Here is a 23903-nt window from a genome sequence, read left to right as displayed (position 1 = left end):
CAATTAATGCAAGTCAAGAAGTCTTGTGGCTTCAACAAATTCTTTTAGAGTTTGGATTCTAGTAGCAACATCCAACCACCCTCTAGTGCAACAATTACAATGCCATCAAGCTTTCCAAAGGTCCAATTCAGCATCAACAAAAAAAACACGGTGAACTACAAATGCACTTCATCAAAAAGCTCATTCATGATCGAGTTATTAAAGTTCTCTTTTCCTCCAAAGATGATCAAGTTGCAGACATTTTCACAAATTCTTTTATAGAAGCAAAGTTTTCTAAACTTTGATCTATTTTAGGAGTTCAAGAAGTTGTCATTGAGGCTCTAGTGCCTTCCTCCTTCTCCTATTGTGTCACCTTTGTAAATCCTTCAATAATATCCCAAGTTGTTTTTATGGGGGGATGTTCGATATTTAGACACTTGGGAGTCAGTGAAGTTCAACTTGGTTTAATGTGTCTATTAGGTAAAGTGTGTTTATTTAATATGCATTATTTGTGTTGTAATCCAACGGTCACAACATGTTCTAAGACATGAGTGATTTGACAACTCATATTCCCCTCGACATTGATGACTCATATTCTCCTCGATATTGATGGTTATTGATCCATGGATTGACACCCAATTGGTCCATGATTTCTATTTAAAGTGCATGCAGGGTGATTGTCGATGATTGAATTGTGACAAACTATCTTATGTACAATTTTTCTCTTGCATTAATGAAAATGCCTCAAGTGGCCACGTTGGTTGGGGCCATTGAGTGTTTCCCTCTTAGAGGATTATGACCATGTAAAAATCTTAGTGCTATGATTTTTGATCTAGTTGTTGAAAAGTGTAGCTTGGGAGGTACTCCCACAAGTATAGGGCACTTTGTTGATTTTTGTAGCATCGGATGTGCTCTAGCCTCGAGATTTTGCAGAGAGGTGAAGACACATGCATTCTCCAATACTCAGAAATCATTTGGGAAAATTCCACCTAGAAATGGTTTAATTAAAATAATTAATCATTTTTAATGTATTCCTAAGTCTAAACTTAGGAAATGTGATTAATTAAATCTAGTGTAAATCTTCTAGACGAAGACGAGGATCAACTCTCAGTTAATCTTAGCCTTTGATTATGTTTTAATCTTGGTCGTTGGTGCTCCAACAAGAGATTATAAGAAGAAGATTGATGGGCACTTGGAGAACACATCAAAATAGTGAAATCAAGAGATCGAATTTCTCAAGAGTAGCAGCACTGAGTTGCCGGAGAGATAGTGTAATCTTCTTGCAATGAGGGGCAAGGATAGTAGACCGGAGGAGAGTTTTTCCAGATCCAAAGAGTGCAAGGCGGAGAAGGCATAGAGAGGTTCAAAGAGGCAGCACAATGCCACGCAGAGGCAACACAAAGCTTCAGAGGGAGTCCGAAATTTTGCTGGGAGAGTCAAAATCTAGTGCCAAATGCTAGGGTGTGAGACCGGAGGGCCAAAGAGTCGAAGTTCCAGAGGCAAATCGACCAGCGAGAAGGATGATGTAGAGCCTAAAGACTATGATGCAGATCTGCATAGGCTGACGCAGAGGCAGCATGGGGCTAACCATCCAGAACCTAGATCAGTTTCGGATCGCCAATGATAGTGTGAAATTTGTCTCACTACCTCTTTTCCAGTTTCGGCATCTAGAGATTTGTACTCAAAAACTACTGCATAATAACAAAACCCTCAGCTGCTGCACCAGTTATCCCAAGTTGGGTTTTTCAAGGGATGTTTGTCCAAAAATAACAGTGTATTTGTATGTGTGTTTATTTCTCTCCTATGTAGTATTTAGTTTCCACAGTATTTGTTTTGTGTAGGCTACAGTGTATGTATTTCGATATTTGTTGTAGAAAACTGCAAGTAATTTGTTTAAAGTAATTTAACAAATAGGAGAAATATCATCAGTTTGTTGCAGTAGGAATCGGGTCACCGATTTTTCACATGGTATCAGAGCACAAATCGTAAGCAGAAGAGCTCAGTTGCAGGTGGAAGAGGGAGTTTGAAAACATTGTGTAGGCAGCATTTCAAAACCTCAAAGTGGCAGTGCAGTCCATTGACTAGGAGGGCTAATTTTCTTGGAAAATTACTTCTCTGGGTGAGTCGACAGAGAGTAATTTTTCCGGATCGAAGATTCGCAGAGGCAAAGGGAACAGTGCAGTAGTTTCCACGCAAAGCATGCCTTCATCTGGGACAGTCATTTTGCAGCAGTTGCTGGCAAAATAGCGTTAGGAGAGAAGAGCACAGGGAATTTTTTTCTTAGGGGACTTCTAGCTAAGAAGTTTGAATTTTCTCAACAGAGCAGCAGTAGCTGTGTGCAGGATTTCTCACTCCAGAAGGGTGTGCGAATAGCTAGGTAGCAGTTGTGCAGAGGAGAAGAGGAGGAGTTCGACATATGTTTTAGGGAGATGGCATCAACTGGCTTGAGAGATCAAGATCGATTGGACAAAGCCTCCAACTATGTGATCTGGAAGGCTAAAATTTTTTGCCTTCTAGATGAGCATGATCTCAAAAGTTATGTCGATAGTGTGGTAGGTGTACCCGCAGATGCAGATCCGCTTAAGAAGTAAAAGAAGGAGATGGCGAGAGATAAGAGGTTTATTCTCAATGGGGTTCGAGATCATGTGGTATCTCACATAGCTGGCAAAGATACTGCTCGGTAGATGTGGGAGGCACTAGCTATGCTATATGAAGGATCTTCTGAGCAACGGAAGATGTATCTTGAGGAGAAGTTGAGATGCACGAGAATGTAGAAAGGGGAGCATGTAGACCCCTTACTAGGCTTCAAGATGTCCGAGATCAGTTGACTTCAGTAGGATCAGTGCCCCAGCCTACAGAGTTTGTACGATTAGCGCTAAACAACGTTTCTGAAGATTGGCAAGTTTTCATCTAGGATATCCTAGGCAAAAAAAAACTACCAGATTGGGAACGTGTGTGGGTTGATCTGCAGCAGCAGGAGATGAGGCGTGATCTGGTGAAGGCCACCATCAGTGGCAGCAGCAACAATGGGACGAAGCAAGTGAAGGAAGAGGAGGACGTGGCCCTTGCATCAAAGGGGCAACAAGAGCAGCGCAGAAGAAAGAAGGACATTTCGAAGATCAAGTGCTTCAGGTGTGGTGAGTTGGGCCACTACAGCACTCAGTGTCCTCTCAGAAAGAAGGACAAAGAGGAGAAGCAGGATCAGCAAGCTACATCTGCTGAGATCGACAGGTTGTCCTCCAGATTGGAGGAAGAGTTTGCCATGATCGCCGAGATGCCTCTAGGGGTAAGGTGGGGTGATATTGAGTTGTAGCCCCATAAAGCTACAGGATGAGTAGGATTCTTGAGGAGGTCTACCTCATGAATCAGTACCTTGCTACGGGAGCCCAAGACATGCAGTAGTAGGATGGATCAGTGGCAATTGGTGCAGTTAGGTGCGAGAGTGACAAATGTAGTAGCTAGTAGCAGGTCAGAGACTGAGCAGCGCAAAGCAGAGTTGGCAGCAATGCAGTTGGCACAGTGCAGAGTTAGCAACAGCGTAGAGGCTTCAGTGACAGTGCAGAGGCTAGCAGCAGTTAGAACTTGGGTGACAGATGCATCATACTGACCATAGTTGATTCAGTATTTTGCATGTTTTTCCGTTGCAGTTGTTGTAGTTGCAGCAATAGCAGTTGGAGAGGGTTGCAATGCAGATGCAGTGTTGGCAACAGTTCAACAGGGCCAGCAATAGCACGGATGCAGCAATCAGAGTTGCGCAGTAGTTGATGCGCAACAGCAGCGAGACATTAGCAGCGCAGCAGGAGATGGTGCAAAGATAGGGTAATGCTTCAATGGGTTGCAACTCTAGAGTACATTCCTCACTAAGAGGGAGTGTTGATTTCTATAGCATCAGATGTGCTCTAGCCTCAAGATTTTGCAGAGAGGCTAAGACACATGCACTCTACAATACCTAGAAATCATTTGGGAAAAATCCACTTAGAGATGGTTTAATTAAAATCATTAATCATTTTAATGTATTCCTAAGTCTAAACTTAGGAAATGTGATTAATTAAAGGGTATTAATTAAATCTTATGTGAATCTTCTAGAAGAAGACGAGGATCATCTCTCAGTTTATCTTAGCCTTTGATTATGTTTTAATCTTGGTCATTGGTGCTCCAATGAGAAATTATAACAAGGAGCTTGATGGGCACTTGGAGAACACATCAAGACAGTGAGATCAAGAGATCGAATTTCTCAAGAAGAGAAGCATTGAGTTGTCAGAGAGAGATTGAGTGATCTTCTTGCAGTGAAGGGCAAGGATAGTAGACCGGAGGAGATTTTTTCCAAATCTGGAGAGTGCAAGGCAGAGAAGGCATAGAGAGGTTCAGAGAGGCAATGCAGTGCCACGCAGAGGCAATGCAGAGCTTCAGAGGGAGTCCAAAATTTTGCTGGGAGAGTCGAAATCTAGTGCCAGAAGTCGGGGTGTGAGACCAAAGGGCCAGAGAGTCGAAGTTCTAGAGGCAAATCGACCAACGAGAAGGGTGACGCAGAGCCTAGAGATTGTGACGCAAATCTGCGTAGGCTGACGCAGAGGCAGCGTGGGGCTAGCCATCTAGAGCCTGGATCAGATTTGGATCGCCAGTGACAGTGTGAGATTTTTCTCACTACCTCTTTGCCAGTTTATTCTTTGTATCAGATTGCCAGTTTGGGCATCTAGAGATTTGTACTCAAAAACTACTGCATAATAATAAAACCCTCAGCTGTTGCACCGGTTTTCCCAAGTTGGGTTTTTTCTAGGGATGTTTGTCCAAAAATAACAGTGTATTTGTGTGTGTTTATTTCTCTCCTGTGCAGTATTTAGTTTCCGCAGTATTTATTTTGTGTAGGCTGCAGTGTATGTATTTCGATATTTGCTGTAGAAAACTGCAAGTAATTTGTTTAAAGTAATTTAACAAATATGAGAAATATCATCAATTTGTTGCAGTGGGAATTCGTTCAGCAATTCTTTACATACTTGACTTATGAGAGAAAACCCACTTTGTGGGCTAAGTACCCAAGCTCATGGATTTTGGACTCAAAGACGTGGGCTAGAGACCTAAAGAAACTATTTGCTTATTCTAATTATTGTAGTGGAGATCCTTTAATGGAGTTAAGGGCTTCTAAAACAATGATTAGAGAGCTATAAATTAAAGAGACCTAGGAGAGGTCTAGACACAACATAGAAACTCATATTGTGATCAACATTAGCCCAGGAAGGAGCTATAGGACCTCAAGGAGCAACCGCAACTAGAATGAGAGCAAGTTTTATGGTCTGTTCTGTGATGTAAAGAGGTCAAGTCTGCTCAAAAGCTAGGCCAAGATTTTTCTGTATCTTTTGTGCCCTCAAAGGGTTTTGTCCAAGCTAAATTAAGAAGTAGCCTACCGAAATTTTGTTCAATGGTCGCATTATGTTTTGTGGAAGGAGAGAGGGTTGAAGCCCAGGAAAGAGGCCTAACAAGCCTCAGATCTACTTACTATGGAAGGTTGAAAGGACTCAAAAGTTACATAGAAGTTTTGTGGTAATTTGAAACCCTAAGAGACGTCGGAATTGATCTTAGACCTAGAATAGACGCAGTAAAGTACCTCGAGCAGGGAGATAAGGCTATGAGACAATGTGGAGGGTTGATATATTGAAGGAGAAGGGTTTTTGAGTTGGTAATGTGAAGTTCGTTCATGAATGAAGACTTGAACAACAAAGTTTCAAGGCTAGTTGTGCAATGATCTTCAAGAACTAATTCACTAAGTAGCTATTGTTTTTTGGGGCTGATACATACAAGAGGCCTGAAGGATAAGGCCAATGTGAGCAGCTAGTTGTACAAATATCAGGAAGGAACCTAATCTCTTTGTGGAGGGAAAGGATAGCCAGGTGTCAAGGACAAATAAGCACTAAAAGGACTAGTTGTAAAGGAGCTACATCAGCAAGTAAGTTGTTTGTTTTGCTCCTCTATTTTTGGGCAAATTGAAAGTCAAAAGGAGCTGACTTCAAGCCCTAGTGTATATCGTTGTATATTAGTCTTGTATAGGTTGTAAAAGGGCAATGATCCCTGGTACGAGAACCTTATGTTGGTTTTATTGAAGGACAAATAATAACAAGTTTTTGGCCATGTATAAATCTATGTATTTTATTGATTCCTTGTTGTTACATTTTCATTGTGCAAAGTGCTTGTAGTTGTATATCTTCAGTGTGTTTATGATCTAGTTTAGACATATACTAGATCTGGGATAGAAGGAAAACTCAACATGGTATCAGAGCTACTTTGAAGGGACAGTTGAATCAAAGTGTGCACAACAAGAAGTCTAAGAGGGAGTTGATTGAAATGTTTTTGAGAAAGTTGGTTGCTAGTTTGAGGTATGAGGACAGGTTGGAAGGGTTGTCCAACTATAGTCATTGGAAAGAAAGGATCAGGCTAGTCTTGTTGGTGAACAAGATATGGGAGTTTTCTGAAAAGGAGATTGCTAAGCCAACAACTCCTAAAGAGTTTGTTGAGTTTGAAGAGTTGGATGCAAAGGCCAAGTTGATCATCCTAGATGGAGTAAAGGATCATTTGATACCTCATCTTACTGGGAAGAACACTACACATGATATGTGGAAGGCTTTGTAACCCACCATCCATGGGTGGTATCATAAGAGAAAAAATTTCTCCTAAATGGTCCTTGTCATCGCTCAAACTAGTAGCGGTCCTAGGAGGGGATCCTAAGGGCAACTGCTAAGTCAAGGGCAACAATGGAGCGATAGCCCACTGTCACCTCAGCTAAGGTTCCCTACTCTTTACGGACTTTCACCAATGGGAGGAGACCTAGTATAAAGAGAATCACTAGATGAATGAGTCAATGAAAAGATGAGGAGTGATTCCTAAGGCCTATTCACAAAAGAGACTCAATTGTATGGTTTGCTTGCTTGAGAAGCAAGGTATAAGGCTCCCTAGGAAGGGCCAAGAGGGTTTTAAGGGCTAGTGTTTGAGGATAAGACTTGTAAGGAATATACCTAGTCCTAGAAATCCTTGTGAAAACTTGGTTTCCAAGTGGTCTTTGTGAAATTAACTTCAATAGGTTGTGGGACCACACAGGACCAAGTGGACCCAAAATTAGGTCAAGGGGATGGAATTGATCAATGAAAGGATGAGGAGTGATTCCTAAGGCCTATTCACAAGAGAGACTCAATTGTATGGTTTGCTTGCTTGAGAAGCAAGGTATAAGGCTCCCTAGGAAGGGCCAAGGGGATTTCAAGGGCTAGGGTTTGAGGATAAGACTTGTAAGGAAGATACCTAGTCCTAGAAATCCTTGTGAAAACTTGGTTTCCAAGTGGTCTTTGTGAAATTAACTTCAATAGGTTGTGGGACCACACAGGACCAAGTGGACCCAAAATTAGGTCAAGGGGATGGAATTGATCAACCAGGGGTGTGTTTGACCTAATTGAGGGGGAGAAGGGGATCAAAGGAGAAATTTTCGATAATTTTGATGCAATGATCCCAATGAGGTCACTAGCCAAGGGAAACTAGAGGCAAGAATCGATCTCGGAGCTAGGGCTTGAAATATTTCAAAATCCCACCTTTGGAATTGCTTCAAATTTAGAGGGCCTCTAAAAGACACAACAACATAGTAGTAGGCAAGAGATCAAACTTTTTGGGTGGGTGAATCATGAGAAAATCAATGCCCTATGTCACCTATGGAGGCTAGGCCTAGAAAGAGAGAGCGAGAGAGAGAGAGATGAGAAAAAATTGCTTTTGAGTGATAACCTATGGAAGATTAGTGCCTTGTCCTTTGGGAGAGATTGGGTCAAGGAGATTTCAATATTTGGAATGGATTCATTTAGTTAAGGAGGCCTTAAAAAAACAACTTCACATGGCAAAAGGCATGAGAACGGCTGCTTCAAGGTCTTTATACTTCGATTTGCAATATTTGATGACTTATCAAGATAAAATTTTGACACAAAATATCTCTAGGAATATTCACTCATTCATACATGGCCCATGACATGATGCAACGCTATAAAAGATCAAATTTCCACAATTTCGCATTAGAAAAGCAGTAAATTTCAGCCTAGTATAGCGAAAATCCCAGCAACATGCATGTGACAAAAGAAAATAACAAGTATAGCATTAAAATAGTACTTACATGTAAGAAAGAGTATATCCAATCATCAACATATGCCAATAATGAAGCTCCAAGACAAAATGAAATAGATCCAAACATCAAAATTCATCCATTCATCCAAACTCGTCCTCCAAGAAGGAAAATGAAAATCTCACAAGAGAAGATAATTGTTATGCGACCAGCTCACAAAACAGAAGAAAATATAGATCAACAACTTCAAAATCAGTCTCTTTGAGGGGGAAACCTCCTTTACATTACATGAATGAACAATTCTTGGATGATTCAAATGAAAAAACCACATTTCTATATATAAGAGTCTAAGGGGTCACAATATAATCAGAGCCGACATAACAATAATAATGTAAAGGCAAAACAATAACAATAGTGGGCTTCTACGGGGCACAACAATAACAATATGGGGACCACATGGACACAACAATAACAATAAGGGGGCTACACTAATAGCAATGAGGGAATAATCTAGTATTATAGGGACCTAACATGCCCCTCTCCTTCAAAAAAGTGTTGTCCTCAACGCTTGAGTAGTTATGGATGCTTAAGTATAAAATTATCATCCTCCCATGTGGAATCTTCCATGGGTAAGTTCTTCCACTTGATGAGATACTCTGCAGCGTCGAAGGCATCGGGTGGTTGGAACACAGGGGGAGGTATCGTTAATCAAGCCTTTGCTTGCTTCCCATTGGCTTCCATCCCACAACCTACTCTAGAGACTAGTTCCAAAACAGTTAAGAGGAAGGTTACACTTAGAATAGGCATCTAACTTAAAATTAACCAAGATTTTGCATTTTCACCTAGTTGGTAGGATTTGCATTTCATTTAGGTTAGTGAAGCATTTAAGCAGCGATTGTCCATCCGATTACTTGGCATTTAATTGATAATAAGAAAGAAGTTGACTCCATAAGGAACTGGTCTCACAATTCAATCTAATCTAATCTTTTAATCTTGTTAAATTTAACCAAGTAACTAGGCCACTCAATCGTGTCTCCCGGACTTGTTGGTTTCCAACTTGTCCTTCACCTTCACATTTCCATGGAGACTACCCCCCATACCCTGTTGTTGGAAGACAACTAGAATGGAGAGGTTGGGGATCACAGTGACAGCCCCCGACCTGAGTCGTTGTCGCAGTGCCTATACAATCTGAATGACAACAAGACTAATCTGTGTGTGAAGAAGGCAAAGAACAGCCAGGAGTCAAGGGAAAATAAGCACTGAACGGGCTAGTTGTGAAGGGGCTACATCAGCAAGTAAGTTGTTTGTTTTGTTCTTGTTCTTTTGGGCAGATTGAAAGTCAAAAGGAGCTGACTTCAAGCCCTAGTGTATATTGTTGTATACTAGTCTTGTATCAAGGTGTAAAAGGGCCATGATCCCTGGTATGGGAGCCCTATGTTTGTTTTATTGAAGGACAAATAACAAGTAGTTTTGGGCCATATATAAATCTTTGTATTTTACATTTCCGCTGTGCAAAGTGCTTGTAGTTGTATATCTTTAGTGTGTTTATGATCTAGTTTAGACATAGACCAGATCTGAGATATAAGGAAAATTCAACACTAGTTGTGTGATTGGTTACAAAAGGTGTTCATCCTATATGGAATACCCTATTTTCCCAAACAAAACCCTCAGGTGTATTGAAATACAGTCAAAGAGATGAACACTCCTTGAAAATCTGTCTATTTCATTAGTAATCATCATAGAAATTCAAGAGGCACCAAAAGTAGTAGAGCACACTTCTTCAAGAGCCATATCTCATCACACCATACAACCATGCAAAGAGTAGTATCATAGGGCAAGGAGCTAGCACCATCAAGCAAGCCAATTCAAGGACATACAACATAACACCAAGGATCATTATCACCATCTAACAAATCATGCTTAAGAAGCATATCACCATGAAGGTGGCAACATGAATCAAGAAAATCAACATCTCATGCAACATCCTATAGGATTACCACTCTATCACTATATCAATATACACTTTTATTGGGAAAAATTGAGAGGTATGCACCTCAAGCTCATCATCATCTCTACAAGTTACTACTGAAAAACATATCATGTGATAATAATCACAATTTACCACTCATGCCAATATGACAGGTAATAGGTCCACAAGTGGATTTCTCTATACATGTCAAGAAGATAGGCACACACCCAAAAGTTCCAACTCACCCTCTCCACATATTTGTATACAATACCACATCTTTCTATGCACCCACAAATGCCAACTAACCCACACCACATATTTCAATGCAACAAATGTGCCCTTCTAGTCCAAGTGACAAAATAGATGAAAAAGGGGCCATGAGACAAAACTACCTTCTTGAAATGCTCTCCCATGAAGCCATTACTCACAGTTAATTCAAACACTCTCGGAGCAACATGTAAACTAACAAGGATGATTGGAGAAACTTGAACTTGTAGGACAGCAAGTTAGTTTCTTGGAATTCTCTATAGTTAAATCCTAATTCAAAAAAGAAAATCACTTGGAGTTAACAAAATGTTCAAGTATCCAACTCTCTGAATGGAAGGCCTCTTCATCTCTTTAATGAGGTCAGTTTCCTGGCTCGTAGTTCAAACTTCAGAGTGCCCAAGGATTGTAGCAGAGTGGCTTGGGAGGAGCAGAATAATTCATAATGGACCAAGGGAACTCTAACTAGAATTTACAAAATGATCTCACAGTTAAAGAGCACTGATGGTAAGGCGCAAGTAAAATACACGAAATTGAATAAAATAATGCTTTGCTAATACCAATAAAGGGTAATAACAACAATGAGAATATCATGCATTCAGGAAGGATGTAGTTCGGTAGTCATATGCAAACAGGAGAGGATGAAACATATCAAACAAGAAATGACAGAATAATGACAAAACTAAACTATTCCAACATCAAGATACAAAAATCAATGCAACTTATGCAGCAAGAAAAATTCTGCATTCTACCTCACATAAGACCTCAAGATTGAAAAGCACAATACACATGTAACTGATATTTTTAATTTGAAAAAGATGCTTAGAAAATAACTGATCAGTTTAGTATGGTAGTTCAAGAGATTGATTTGGTCAATTTAATGTTATTGGGAAAAAGTACTTGTAAAGAAGTTTACAAAAATTACTTAATAACTATATCTATGCATAAGCCTAAGCTCTAACCATATGCATGCAATTTTTTCTTGTGCATGAAATTTAGCCACCATGACATATTTAAGCCAGGGCAACTTGTACTTTCTGTACATGTATATGGATTTTGAACATTTGTGTGCATTGTAGAGAAATGAGATGTGATATCACAGTCTCACCTCTACTGGGCGAGGCAGTTCTTCTACTTTTCCGGTAGTTTTCAAAACCTTGATTGCAGCTAGAGCACAAACTATACCCAAGGAGCCATCATACATTCCAGCATCAATAACTGTATCCTGTTCCAGGCAAAGTGATAGTTGTCAATTTTTTAATTCTGCCAGGACAGAATATATGACATGAACACCATGTATTTCTATAACTATTTACAAAATACATTGATTTCAAATTTAGTGTAATCACCAAATGAGATCCTATTAGTAGTGCTGGTGCACTGGCATTTCCTCCATCAGTACGCCCATGTACATTTCCCATTTGATCTACCCATCTGAAAAATTACGGTTCAGTCAGCAAATCTTTCTCCTGTCTTGTACTTATCTGCATATAAGTAAAGTTCAGGTAAAGGAAAAGAGAATATACGTTTTCAAACCAGCATCTTTCATCCACTCTTCTATGAGGTTTCCAGCCTTTATTGATGCAGGGCTCAAGAAAGTGCGTTGAAGGTATTTGTCAGAATCGCTAATCTGTAGACGGCATGCAAATAATCAGAACATTCCATCATTAAACAAGTGAGCTGCCTTCTATAGGAAACATATGGATGCATGACATGCCTTAGTGATTTCTAACATAAGGAGATGAAATTTTAATAGTTTGTTTCTCAAAGTCATGTGAAACGGCTTTCTTGGATCATCAACCTTCTAAATTGAAAAATATCTTCTTTTGAGGAGGTAAAATCACTTCGCAATAAAAGCAGATTAGCTACAATGATGAATGTGAAGCTTGATAACTGTTACCGTTTAAAACAGTAATAACCATGCAATGCCACATATCTCATTGAGTTTACTGTGTTAAAAGAACAACAACATATAGGTGGATATTTATGTAAATGCATTGTTAATAGCAATAATCAATTCCATGATGATAATAGTTTTCCGGTTTTAATATGGCTTGTCTACATAGGTACAAAATCATACAACTTTATTTAATACAAGTTTGCTCTATATTTTTGAAAAAAAGGGGAAAGAGATTGATTTCAAATTTAAGGCATACTTGCCACAGGGCATACAGCAGAAGGTGACAAGGTTTTCTGTGAAGGCACTCCATGGTGTAAAGGTAACCGGTTTGAAACTCCATGGGAAAAAATCCAGCCATGCTAAGGGCTGGTGTGGTCCAAGCTAGGTGCAAACCCCGGGTGATTTTGACAGCTTAGATGCCCCTGGGTTGCAGCTATTCAAGCCACAAGTTAGGCATGCCATTCAGATCAGGGCTCACATAACCTAGAAAACAAAAACAAAAACAAAAAAGACAAAGGCATACTGAACTTTATATTTCAAAAACAAATGGTATCCTAAAACTATTGATAATATATCTATAGGTTATTCACAAATTGTCTTTGATCAGTCGCAGACTTTTCTGGCTTAAGGGGCAGCTTTTCAACGATTTCGTTCAGCACATTTGAAAGCATAAAATGGAGGCAGAAAGAGTTTATAATCATGTTTGGAATAGAGGCAAGCAAATAGAAAATTACTATTTTGGTGGGCATGGATCTAAAGTTTAAACTTGACTGTGGCTGGACGAGACAATGTTTTATCCAAACTGTGAAAAGAAAGGGATTCATCAAACTAAACTTATTTGAATTTCCTGGTCAAAAATTTCATCTGTGGTAGGAATGGTATAGAAACAATATTTTGTTAATTTAAGCTAGAGCTTTTATAGCTATTTTACATTGTATTAACTTTTTAGTTTATGAATTCAGGCTTCTGTGATTCATATTTTTGCAAGAATTTTCCGGTAAAATCACATTCAAAAATATATGGTCGATACGTTTCGAACCGCCCAATGTGGTTCATCGTCGGGACTAAGATGGAGAGTCTGATCTAAGAATGTAGTTAAATAATGTAGAGATGCAAAGAAATTACGACGGCTAAATTTCTAAAGGTAAAAAATAATTAATAATATTTCTATTAATTCAGGGGTAAAAAATAATTAATAATGTTCCCATTACATTATTCAAATGAAATGTCTAATTATTAAAGAATAGAATTAAAAAATCAAAATATAAAAATAAAATAATGAAAAGAATTTAAATAAAATTCAAGAGTAAACTAATTATTAATATATCCATGTATTAATAGTAATTATATATTAATGTCAATCTACTAACAGATATATCATACCTGTATGTCCATAAATAATCAAAAGAATAATACTTTTAGAAGTTACAAAAGTATTTCTCGATAGCACAACATTAGGACATTCGAATAACCAAAGAGAAAAATTTAAGACCAATCTATGCCTTTTTTGCTGCAAATGCATCATATCCGGTAAAGATAATATATACTTGATAATGCTTTCTGTTTAGTAAATGAAAGTTAAAACTAACAAACTTATGGGTTTCCCAGCTCTTCCGAATCCTCGAGGATATTGAGCATGCTTTACATGAAACAAACCTCATTAACGATAACCAATTATTTATGTTGTTGCAAACACAGTTGCCTTAAAAACTCATCTACAACATTAAACATAGGCAATATTGAATATATGTTCAAACAAAGGATTTAAAGATTGCATTAATATTTAGTGTTTGGAAGGTGAGTTGAGTAATCAATTATAAACAAGTTTTATAAAACGTGAAAAATATGTTGAACCAACGAACGTAAAATTTTGATTTAAGCACTTTTTATTTAGCACATGGTCAAATGTGCCTCATTTATTCTCCCCAAAAAAGCAAGATATATTAAAATTGTTTTATCCCTGACAATCTTATAACTTGGGAAAACTTCAAGTGGGCACAGGAAACTAACCAAAATGTCCTATTTCTCAAGGTTGATTTTGCTAAGGTGTACAACACAATTGAGTGCAGTTTCATCCTTGATATGATCTCGTGGTTGGCTTTTGGGTGGTCCCTCATCATTCCAGTCAAAACTCTCTTCTCCAATCTCTGTGGGAATGGACAGCTATCCAAACAGATTTTCTTTCACTGGTCAATTGGCAGCCGATGCTTGTTGGATCTTCAATTATATGTTATTGCAGTTGATGATTTATTCTATCTACTTGAGGCATGTCACATTCATGGTCAGAGTTGAGAAATCAGTCAATCACCCTTCCTAATGGTGAACAATTACTAAATATGCATTTTGCTGATGACTCTGCTCTCACTCCAAAATTAACAAATGATTTTATTGAAGGTATATTGCACTGTTTTGATACCTGTTACCGCTCAATTTGTACATTAAAGTGATGAAAACTCCAACCCATACTGTACAATCCAAGTGGAAACTTGATAGGTCACCCACTGTCACCTCAACGACCTACCTTGCCCCTTTACGCCGGCTCTCCTCTGGCTTCAAGGGGGTCTCCCATAAAAAACTCGCCAGGGAATAAACAATAAGGAGCAAGGTGAGATCACCAATAACCCCAATGAGTGAATTGGTTTTTTGCAAGAAAAGGAAAATAGTGGTCATTGAAGGATGTGAAGACCAGTGCCAATGTTCAAGGGAATGTTAGGACGAGAGGATATCAAGAAGAATGAGCCTCCTTAGGTCAGTTTCCTAAAATAATGGATTGGGGAGGTGTTGACCACTCTGTGTCAACTACTCTATAGCAGTGCACATTTTTTTCTAAGCTTTCCATCATGATCATGCAGCCAGACATCCAGAGATCATCATCATCTTTCAGCAGTTTTGTCAAGGTTGTAAATCCAAATTCTGCAACCCTGTTGGCCATTATGTAAAATGATTCTAGTATGTTTATAAAGATATGTAACACACCTAGGTAAGCTTAAGAATTTTCAGCAAAGAGTTTCACTTTAGGGAGATTTTTAATCTTAACTAATTATTTGTGTTTTTCCTAAACATCAAATAATTAGCGGAGTTTTTCTCCCAAGCATACTCCAAAACTAGAGTTGGGACTCAATGGTGAAGTCTTAAGTGAGTCCTAGTGTATAGATTCTATGTAAATTATCATACTAGATCATGTCTTGAGTCTTGCAGAATTTGGTTAAGTCCAAGTGTCTAATTTTCCACTGGTCGGGATTTTCATAATTATTTTGACGTAAAATGTAAATGTAATGTCTATAGAAGCTGATGGGGGTATGAATACTCATAATTAAAACCTCTACACCTCGAATTTCCATTTAGACACTTTTTGAGGGTTGAAATTATGTCTATCCCCTCAAATTATTTTTATTTTCTTTTTCCGACAAAAAAATGGCAAAATAATTAGCCGGAAAATAGTTAAAAAAATAAAAAATGAGTGAATAATTTTCTCTCCAAGTGGAAAATCGAATTACTGAGAAGATGGAATTTCCCAAGGAAAATTAAATGTGAAGAACTCATTCCCAAGGAAGATTGGTCCAAGAAAAATTCGTTGGTCCACAAATTGAGTTAATCGCAGGAGAAAATCATTTTTTAAGAGAAAATCGAATTTTTGGTCCAAGTGGTTAAATTAAATGGAGACTTTTCAAGGAGAATAATTTGAAAAAAATATTTTTTGGATCAGAATCAAAGCCTTCTTTAACAAATTCGAATTTTTTCTTTCATCAACTAAGGAGATCGAATTTTTCTCAAGCAAATCAAGGAACGAGATTACTTTGGCGAGGATCAAGCATTAAACTGGCCAAGATCAAGTCAAATTTGTTCAACCTATTGGACCTAAGCTGTTTTCCACTTGGAGAAGGATCTAGATATCTCATTTTTCTATAAATTGAGCCTAAGTCTCCTCATTGTGATCATCTTTGGATGGTGTAATTGGCTCTGGAAGCTCTATAATATTTTCTCTGATTAATAAAAGCAAAAGTCTTTGGGGGCAAAGCTATGGTGTATTTCTTCAGTCTCCTGGTAACTTTGTTCTGATCTTTAGCGCTTAATGTTCTAATAATGTTTTATATTGTTAGTTCCATCTGCATTTGGATTTACTAGTGTACAATTATTTTGCACTATTATTTGGATTGAGGAAACACTAATGATTAGGTAGATCTAGTGGATTTTAGTTGAATCCCTAGGCTTCCTTTTCCCTGTGCCAATCAATTCCAGTGGATCTAACAAATCTTTCAAGTGTGTGTGTAGAAAATTTTATTTGATAAGATTTCAAGTACTTAGGGAAGTTTTAGCTGAACCAACCAACTACTTGAGGCATGAAGGCTAAGAACCCATAGTGGGATTTCTGAAAGACTTATCACTAAGACATCTTTGAAGGGAGTTTCTTGCCTTTTATTCTACGAAGATCATCTATTTACAAATTTATCTCATTTACTTTCAAGTACTTGTATTGAATATATATTATTTGAAGAACCTATTAACTGATCTAATGGCAGAGGTGTCCTCATATCCTTAGATTAGCCTTGTAAATATTTTGTATATAACCCTTGTATATATTTTATTTATCTTGTGTATATATTTTGGGTTTGTCTTCACCATTTTTTGCAGGTCTGAATACTAGGACGAGGTTTTCTATTTGCAGGAGGATTTTTGGCTTCAAGATTGAAGAGGAAACAAATTGTTTTGGAGACCTGAATAAATTCTTTCATTGAAGCTGCAAGTGTAGGAGGCTCTCCTTGCCTCTCGAAGCAAAGGATTTTGGGGATTTAAAATAGTTTATGGTTTTAAAAATATTGGCAGAAAACTTTTGGGCATAATCTCACCTGGTCGCAAGCCTTGGAAGGCTTGTCTCTGCCTTGCAATAATTTGCACTAACCCTAATATATTTTTGCAAACAAGATCGAATTTCTTCAAGGGATTTTTTAGCTAATAATTTTTTTTGCAAATCTTTTTCTTTTTCTTTTTTTAAGGTGTTTTGCTTGGGGCTTCTAATTTTGCAAATCAAAAATCATTTTGTGGAGGTCACTAGCAAAGAGAGGCTTGTTTCATCATTTGACAAGGTTTTGATTGAAGCTTTGTGGCTCAAAAATTATGTTGACTATCTTTTGGGCAAGCCTCAAACCCTCTAGGCCCTAATTCTTATCTTCAATTTTATTTGCTGACCCTGGTTAATTTTTGGAGTGATCTAGCAGTGTTTTGGCAGGGGTTTCATTAAGATATTTTGGCAAAGAAATCGATTCTTGAAGGCTTGACTAAAATGCAATATTTTTAGAAGAAGTCGCAATCTCTTTTAAAGCCTCTTCCTTGGGGCCAAGAGCTCATAGAGGAACATTTATGATTTATCTCACCCGGGGCGAAAGTCAATTTGAGGAGGGTTTCGGTACAAAATTTTGGGAGAATTTTGGAGCATTGCATATCCATTTTCATCCTTAAAATCTACCTCCAAGCATAAGCTTGGTTGAATAGAAAGTTAGGCAAGCCTTCTTCACCATTCAATCTAAGAGCTAGACCCTTACTTAGTGGTTAAAATAGGTGACCTTGCAGTTCTCTTGTGGGCATTCCCTTGTAGAAACAGAGGCACTTGGGTCGTTAGAAGTCCTCAGTAGGTATCATTAATGAGCCCTCAACCTCCTTTCCCACCACTTCTTTTTACAACCTTGTTTAAGACTAGTTTCTGACAATTGAGGAGAAGGATTTCACCTTAGAATAGGCGTTTAACTAAAATTAACCAAGATTTTGCATCTCACCTAGCTTAATTTTGCGTTCATCTATCTAACTTTCTCTCATTTGGCACATTGTTAATTGTGGGCATTTTATTTTCACTTGCAATATTACATTTTTTCTCTTGTACTTGTCATTAAATTTCCTTGCTCATTGTCTTTGATATTGTCATATTTTATTTGAGCATTTCTTGAAGCACAGTACAAATTTCTTTCATTCTTGCAAGTTACATTTTACTGCTCATATTTTAATATTGTGCCATTTCTTATACTAACCTTGTCCTACAACATTGCTTATCTAGTAATTTGAAAATATCATTTTGTATTTGAGCATTGTTATTAAGGCACATGTCCATCATCTTATTTATCTTGCTAAGTTCCATAGTGATCTAATTGAATTTATCCTTAATATCCACATTGCTCATTAATAATTTCACTTGCTAATTATTTTAAATCAAGTTACTCATATAAAGTAGTTGCCTTGCCCTTAGTCTCCTAGAACTTGTTCCAGCAAGTTTTCCTTTGTCTAATCATCTTTGGGGACTACCCCTTTAGCTTGTCTAGGAGAGAGCTTAAACGGAGTGGGTAGGGAATAGGTGATAACCCCTGCTCTAAGAGTTGAGCCATAAAATTATACCTTGTGGGGTTGAAAATTGTTCCCACATTTAGGTGTACATTTCAAGTGACAACGGGAGGAAAAACTAGTATCTAGAAAGATGGGTGGCTTCCTGGCCAATCAAGGTAAAATGCAAGGTCAAGAACCCACTAGAGAGGATTCCTCAATGGGTTTGCCCTCAGCCCAAGGATCGACTATGGCATGAAATAAGCCAAGTATTTACCAAGGGTCTACCTGGAAAAGAGATGCGGCAACTACTTCACACCAACAAAGGGGGCATGAAGACCTATGTCTTTGACACCCCCTTCCACATGACCATTGTCGCTCAATAGATTGATCACACTAAGCCATGTGATGATCTTGAATCACCTACAAATTTAATCCTTTAAAATAATGTGGATGGAACCAAGAAAAGGAATCCTTCTAAGTCAAAACATGCATCACATAACAAACCTGAAAAACCAATGGCACTAAGAAAATTTTCATTAAGCCCTACGAGAGAGGAATACTCCTCGCTATGCAACCATGAGTTACAAATGAGGAATTTCCTCATTTATATAGATGAGGGAAGGAATTTCTTTTACAATATAGTAATATTATTTAGGGAGTACCTTAGATCTAGTCTAACTAAAAAACCAAAAAATAATGTAGTAGAAAAAGTCACATGTTAAATGATCAATGATAATTTTCCCATGAAGGAGGGGTTCGATCCACCCTATGTCGCCAGGAAACGTGGGTTCGGGGATGGGGACGGGGATGGGTATGTCATTTTTTGAAACAAGGTGCGTGGGTTCTTCAGGGGTATATTATAATTTATATATATATATAATATAAATATTATATTTTATAAACTATAATATATATGAATTTGTATATTTTTCAAATTTACAAGAAAATTAATATATTTATGATTTAAACTTTAAAGATTTAAACATGCACATTATTGAACATTCAACATTCACATTGAAATTTCAAAATTTCTAGTTTGATATCAAGTGCAAATTGGAGTTTATATATTAATAAGAATCATGATATATGTCCATTCTCATACTACATTCAAAATTTGCCTTAAGGCATCTCCAAACATGAACTAGGAAATTTTAAAATACTAAAATAAAAATAGCTGATAGTAAACAATGGCTTCCTCAAGCCATGTCATCAACATCACTCAAATCTTCAATTAGCATGCTCTCCAGGTAGGAATCACTCTCATCTTGAGGAGGTAGCTTAATAAGGCCATCTAGTTGTATCTCCTCGTCCACACACATAGCATCATCTATGTATTGGTCCCATCTCTTGAAAGGACCCTCCATGTACCTAGGGTCTTTTCGAAATATGAGATGAAGTGTGCTATGAATGTACACTAAGTTCTTTGCCTTCTTTGAGCCCAACCTATTTCTCTTTACTGAATGGATAAAGGCATAAATACTCCAATTCCGCTTGCAAGATGAAGGACTAGCTACCTGGAATATAATGGAAGCCCATTAAATTAATTAAATATTTTAACATAAAAACTAAAATTAACCCCAAACAACCCGATTTTCGGGTTCCACGTACCCATCATCAAGGATCTTCATACCCGTCAAGATAAAAGAACCCAAACTTTTTTAATGGAGAACTCAATTCTTATGGGTTCTTCTTAGAAGCACCCATACCCAAATCAGGTACTTGGGGACGAGAACCTAGGACGGGTTCGAGAACCCCACCCCCGGGTTCGCGAACCCATGCAACATAGGATCCACCCAATTATAGCAGAAGGGTTTTATGATTATAAATAATTAATCTTGGAAAGCAAGCTCAATATCTATTTAAGGGTCCAATTCCACTCTTTAAATTGAAAATGCAATATCTAGCTTTAACCACATCAATGTGCCTACGTGTTCGAGTTCTCTAGTCCAACTAGATGTAGGAATCGCTTCGTGACTAATTTCGACAGGATCAACAAAGATTGTAGGTCAGGTTTACTAGATAGTTGCCAAGGAAAAGGGCAAACTTCGTTTGAATTTCCAGTGAGATACCTGAAGATTTAATACTGTGGGGACTAATGGAATTATGGCATTATACTTAGATCTTTAAGCCTGCAATGCATAGCATCTTTGAACTTTATAATCGTTGCGTTGCCAATATGAACTCTGTCATAACTCACTTCGCTTTTAAGGGGTATGGGGAAGCTTGCGCTTCGGCTGTCGAACTTGAGGTTACATCAAAATCATTATTTTTCAGCATTATTTGCCTTGCACCTTATTGTCCATGTGTAAAATAAAATAAAGTCATTTTACATGCACTTTTCATCCATAAATTAGGGCTAACAAGTAGGATTTTTAATTGTTGTTATATGTTTTTTCCTCCGTTAAAAATTGTTGTAATTTTTTCTCATGTTTATGTTGATGTTTGTAGCTCAAGTAGGTGCTTCTGCACAGGCCTTGTGTTTGGGCATGCAGAAGTCACCCACATTCTCCTTAGAACACTTGCTCAAGTGTGAGCAAGTTGCTAATGTAACTTAGCCTAAGCCTAACTTAGGAAAAAACACAGATTATTATGTTGGCTTACTGAGATAAAGAAAGTTAGGAAAAATAAATAATTTGCTTTAGTGATTATTGTTTTATCTTAGTTGTTGATCTCAAGGTTAATCACTAGGTTAGGTTATGGATTTAGCTCAATGTAAAGTTATAAAAGCAAGGCTAGGGAGGAGAAAGAAACACTACAACAACATAAAATTGAGAGAGGCATCTCAGTGAGCAAGTGTGCTAAATTTGAGGGAGTGCAGAGGCTAGATATCTAGATCTGCAAGGAAGATTGAGCACCAATCTAGGGAAGATCTACTAGATCAGATATAGGTTTACTTTTATTCTATATTTTCTCAGTTGGGCATTATCCCAGAGCGTGAACCCACGTAAGTTTGGATCATTAATGAAAAACTTCGTTGGGTAGAATCTATGTGTCATTTAATGAGGTCGGTTATTTTAAATTTGCTTCCATTGAATATGTGTTAGAAACCTAGCTATGTATTTAATCAGTAGATCAGTTTTATGTGAGGCATGAAGTGTCAGGTACTAGGTTTGCAGGAACAAAAGGGATGGAACCTAGTCGTGCTGCAAAGGATTGAGCCACAGACGCAAGGTGTTATGATCGAGCCATGTGTAAAAGTACAGGCATCTGCAGTCGTACAGGTACAGGCAGCCGAAAATGACAATTCATAAGCAAGGATTGCCAGAAAGGTAACGTACAGTTGAACAAGGGTTGTATGCACAGAGAGGATAACAAAGTACAGCGAGGGGGGCAACAACGTAGTGACATTAGGGAATAGGTTATGACTACCAAAAATTTGTAGTCATAAGTTTTCCAACAGGATTGGCAAAGGTCAACCCTGAAAGGGAGAGAGGGAAACCATATCAATCAGGGCGCAATAGTGATTTCCCAATTTTGAGATGGCATCAACCAGTATGAGGTTCGAGAAAAAGTTATATTGGGCCTACACCTTCAATCCATGAAAGGAGAGGATAGTGTTGGTTCTCAAAGAGAACAGCCTATGGGAGTTTGCAAACATCAAGATTACAGTTCCTTTCGATGCTACAGCTCTGGCAGTGCACAAATTGAAAGATGTGAAGGCCAAACATATTATCATGGATGGGGTTAAGGATCACGTGATCCCTCACATATCAGGGAAGAATAGTGCCCATGAAATATGGACCGTTCTCAGGAGCTTATATCAGAATGACAATCAAAATCGGAAAATGGTGTTGAGGGAGAAGCTCGAGAAACACCAAGATGACAGAATTAGATACCATGGCATCATACCTCACTAGGATCCAACAAGTTTGAGATGAGCTTGGAGATGTTGGAGTAACCTTGCCAGATGATGAGCTTGTAAGGACAACCATGAGGGGGTTTTCAAAATCCTAGGCTCCATTTGAAATAGACATTCTAGCAAGAGAACATCTACCAGATTGGAACAGACTGTGGGATGACTTCACCTAGAAGGACCTCATGGAGAAATCCTTGTCTGAAGAACAGCAAGAGAGTGGGGATGATGAGAACCTTGCTCTTTCCAATCGAACAATGAGGAGAAAAGGTTCGAGTAGAGCAGGGATGAGGAGTCAACCTCACAAAGGAAGAAGAAGAAGGACTTGACTAAGGTCATGTGTTTCTCATGTCATAATACGGAAGACTATGCTTCATAGTGTCTGAAGAGGAAGAAAGGGGGAAAGGGCACACAACTAGTTGTATCTGTGTCAACAGAAGCTTAGGAGGAGTTTGCCATGAAGTTTGAGATGAAATTTGCACTTGTTTCCTATCTTAAACTAGTGAGTGCGTGGCTGATAGATAGTGAAGCCATAAGACATATGACGGGAGCACAAGAGCAATTCACCACCTTGACGGAGTGAGACTCAGAATTGGATGTGAAGTTAGGCATTGATACGAAGCATGCAATTAGAGGGGTTGGAACAATGTTATTACAACTTGAGTTAGGATGCAGGATGGAAGTGAAAGACTTGTTATGGGTGTCGAAACTCAGGTGGATTTTTCTCTCAGTCTCGATGATTAAGAAGAATGGGTTTGGTGTAGAATTCAGGGATTGACAAACACTGATCAAACCCAGGGGATCTAGCTCAAACAGTAGCCACGTTATTAGAGTTAAAGGGAGCAACCTATATAGGCTAAAGGTCCAACCCATACAAGCGATGGCACAAAGCACAACAATGACAAAGAACAAAAAGCTCCAAAGGTTGAGCAACCCAGAGGGAGTCAACCTTCAGAATCCGGAGGGGAGGAGAAATCAACATACTCTCCCAATCTGTCAAGAAGGTATCTTAGTATGAGATAACCTTATAGGATATTCAGGAGCAAGAGGCTTTTAGGAACAAGTTCACAAGGAATAGGCCTTTGAGGATGATGACAGAGAAGTCCTCTGGTTCAGCGGGAGTAGCCATGGAAACGGATGCACATTCAAAATCGAAGCCAACCCAGGTGGAAAAAGTACCTCCCTCGCTAAGAGGGAATGTTGATGTTTGTAGCTCGGGTAGGTACTTTTGCACGGGCCTTGTATCTGGGCATGTAGAAGTCACCCACATTCTCCTTAGAACACTTACTCAAGTGTGAACAACTTGCTAATGTAACTTAGCCTAAGTCTAAGTTAGAAAAAAACATATATTATTATGTTGGATTATTAAGCTAAAGAAACTTAAGAAAAGTAAATAATTTACTTTAGTGATTATGTTTTAATCTTAGTCGTTGATCTCAAGTGAGTCAAGATCTAATCTTAGCCATTAATCACTTTGACATTAAAGTTACAGTTAGGGATTTAGCTCATGTAAATTTATAAAAGCAAAGCTAGGGAGAAGGAGAAA

The 23903-nt window shown here is 38.2% G+C and overlaps 1 protein-coding gene across 1 annotated transcript in view; it reads right to left on the bottom strand.

Moving 5' to 3' along the window:
• The window catches only part of LOC149234988 (allantoate deiminase 2-like), a 104060-nt gene that overhangs the window by 63686 nt on the left and 16471 nt on the right, over nucleotides 1–23903 (bottom strand). Inside the window, exons 3-5 of the mRNA XM_089372036.1 lie at nucleotides 11822–11925; nucleotides 11645–11729; nucleotides 11404–11520 (exon numbers count right to left, since the gene is read on the bottom strand). Of these exons, the coding sequence (XP_089228162.1) occupies nucleotides 11404–11520; nucleotides 11645–11729; nucleotides 11822–11925 (306 nt within the window). The remainder of the gene's footprint in view (nucleotides 1–11403; nucleotides 11521–11644; nucleotides 11730–11821; nucleotides 11926–23903) is intronic.

This window comes from Pinus tabuliformis, chromosome 8, assembly GCF_031772625.1.
Source record: "Pinus tabuliformis cultivar Carrire ecotype Pingquan chromosome 8, CPIR1, whole genome shotgun sequence".
Taxonomy (NCBI): Eukaryota; Viridiplantae; Streptophyta; class Pinopsida; order Pinales; family Pinaceae; genus Pinus; species Pinus tabuliformis.
Note: the sequence above shows the minus strand (reverse complement) of the source record. Positions and strands in the feature narration are given on the sequence as shown.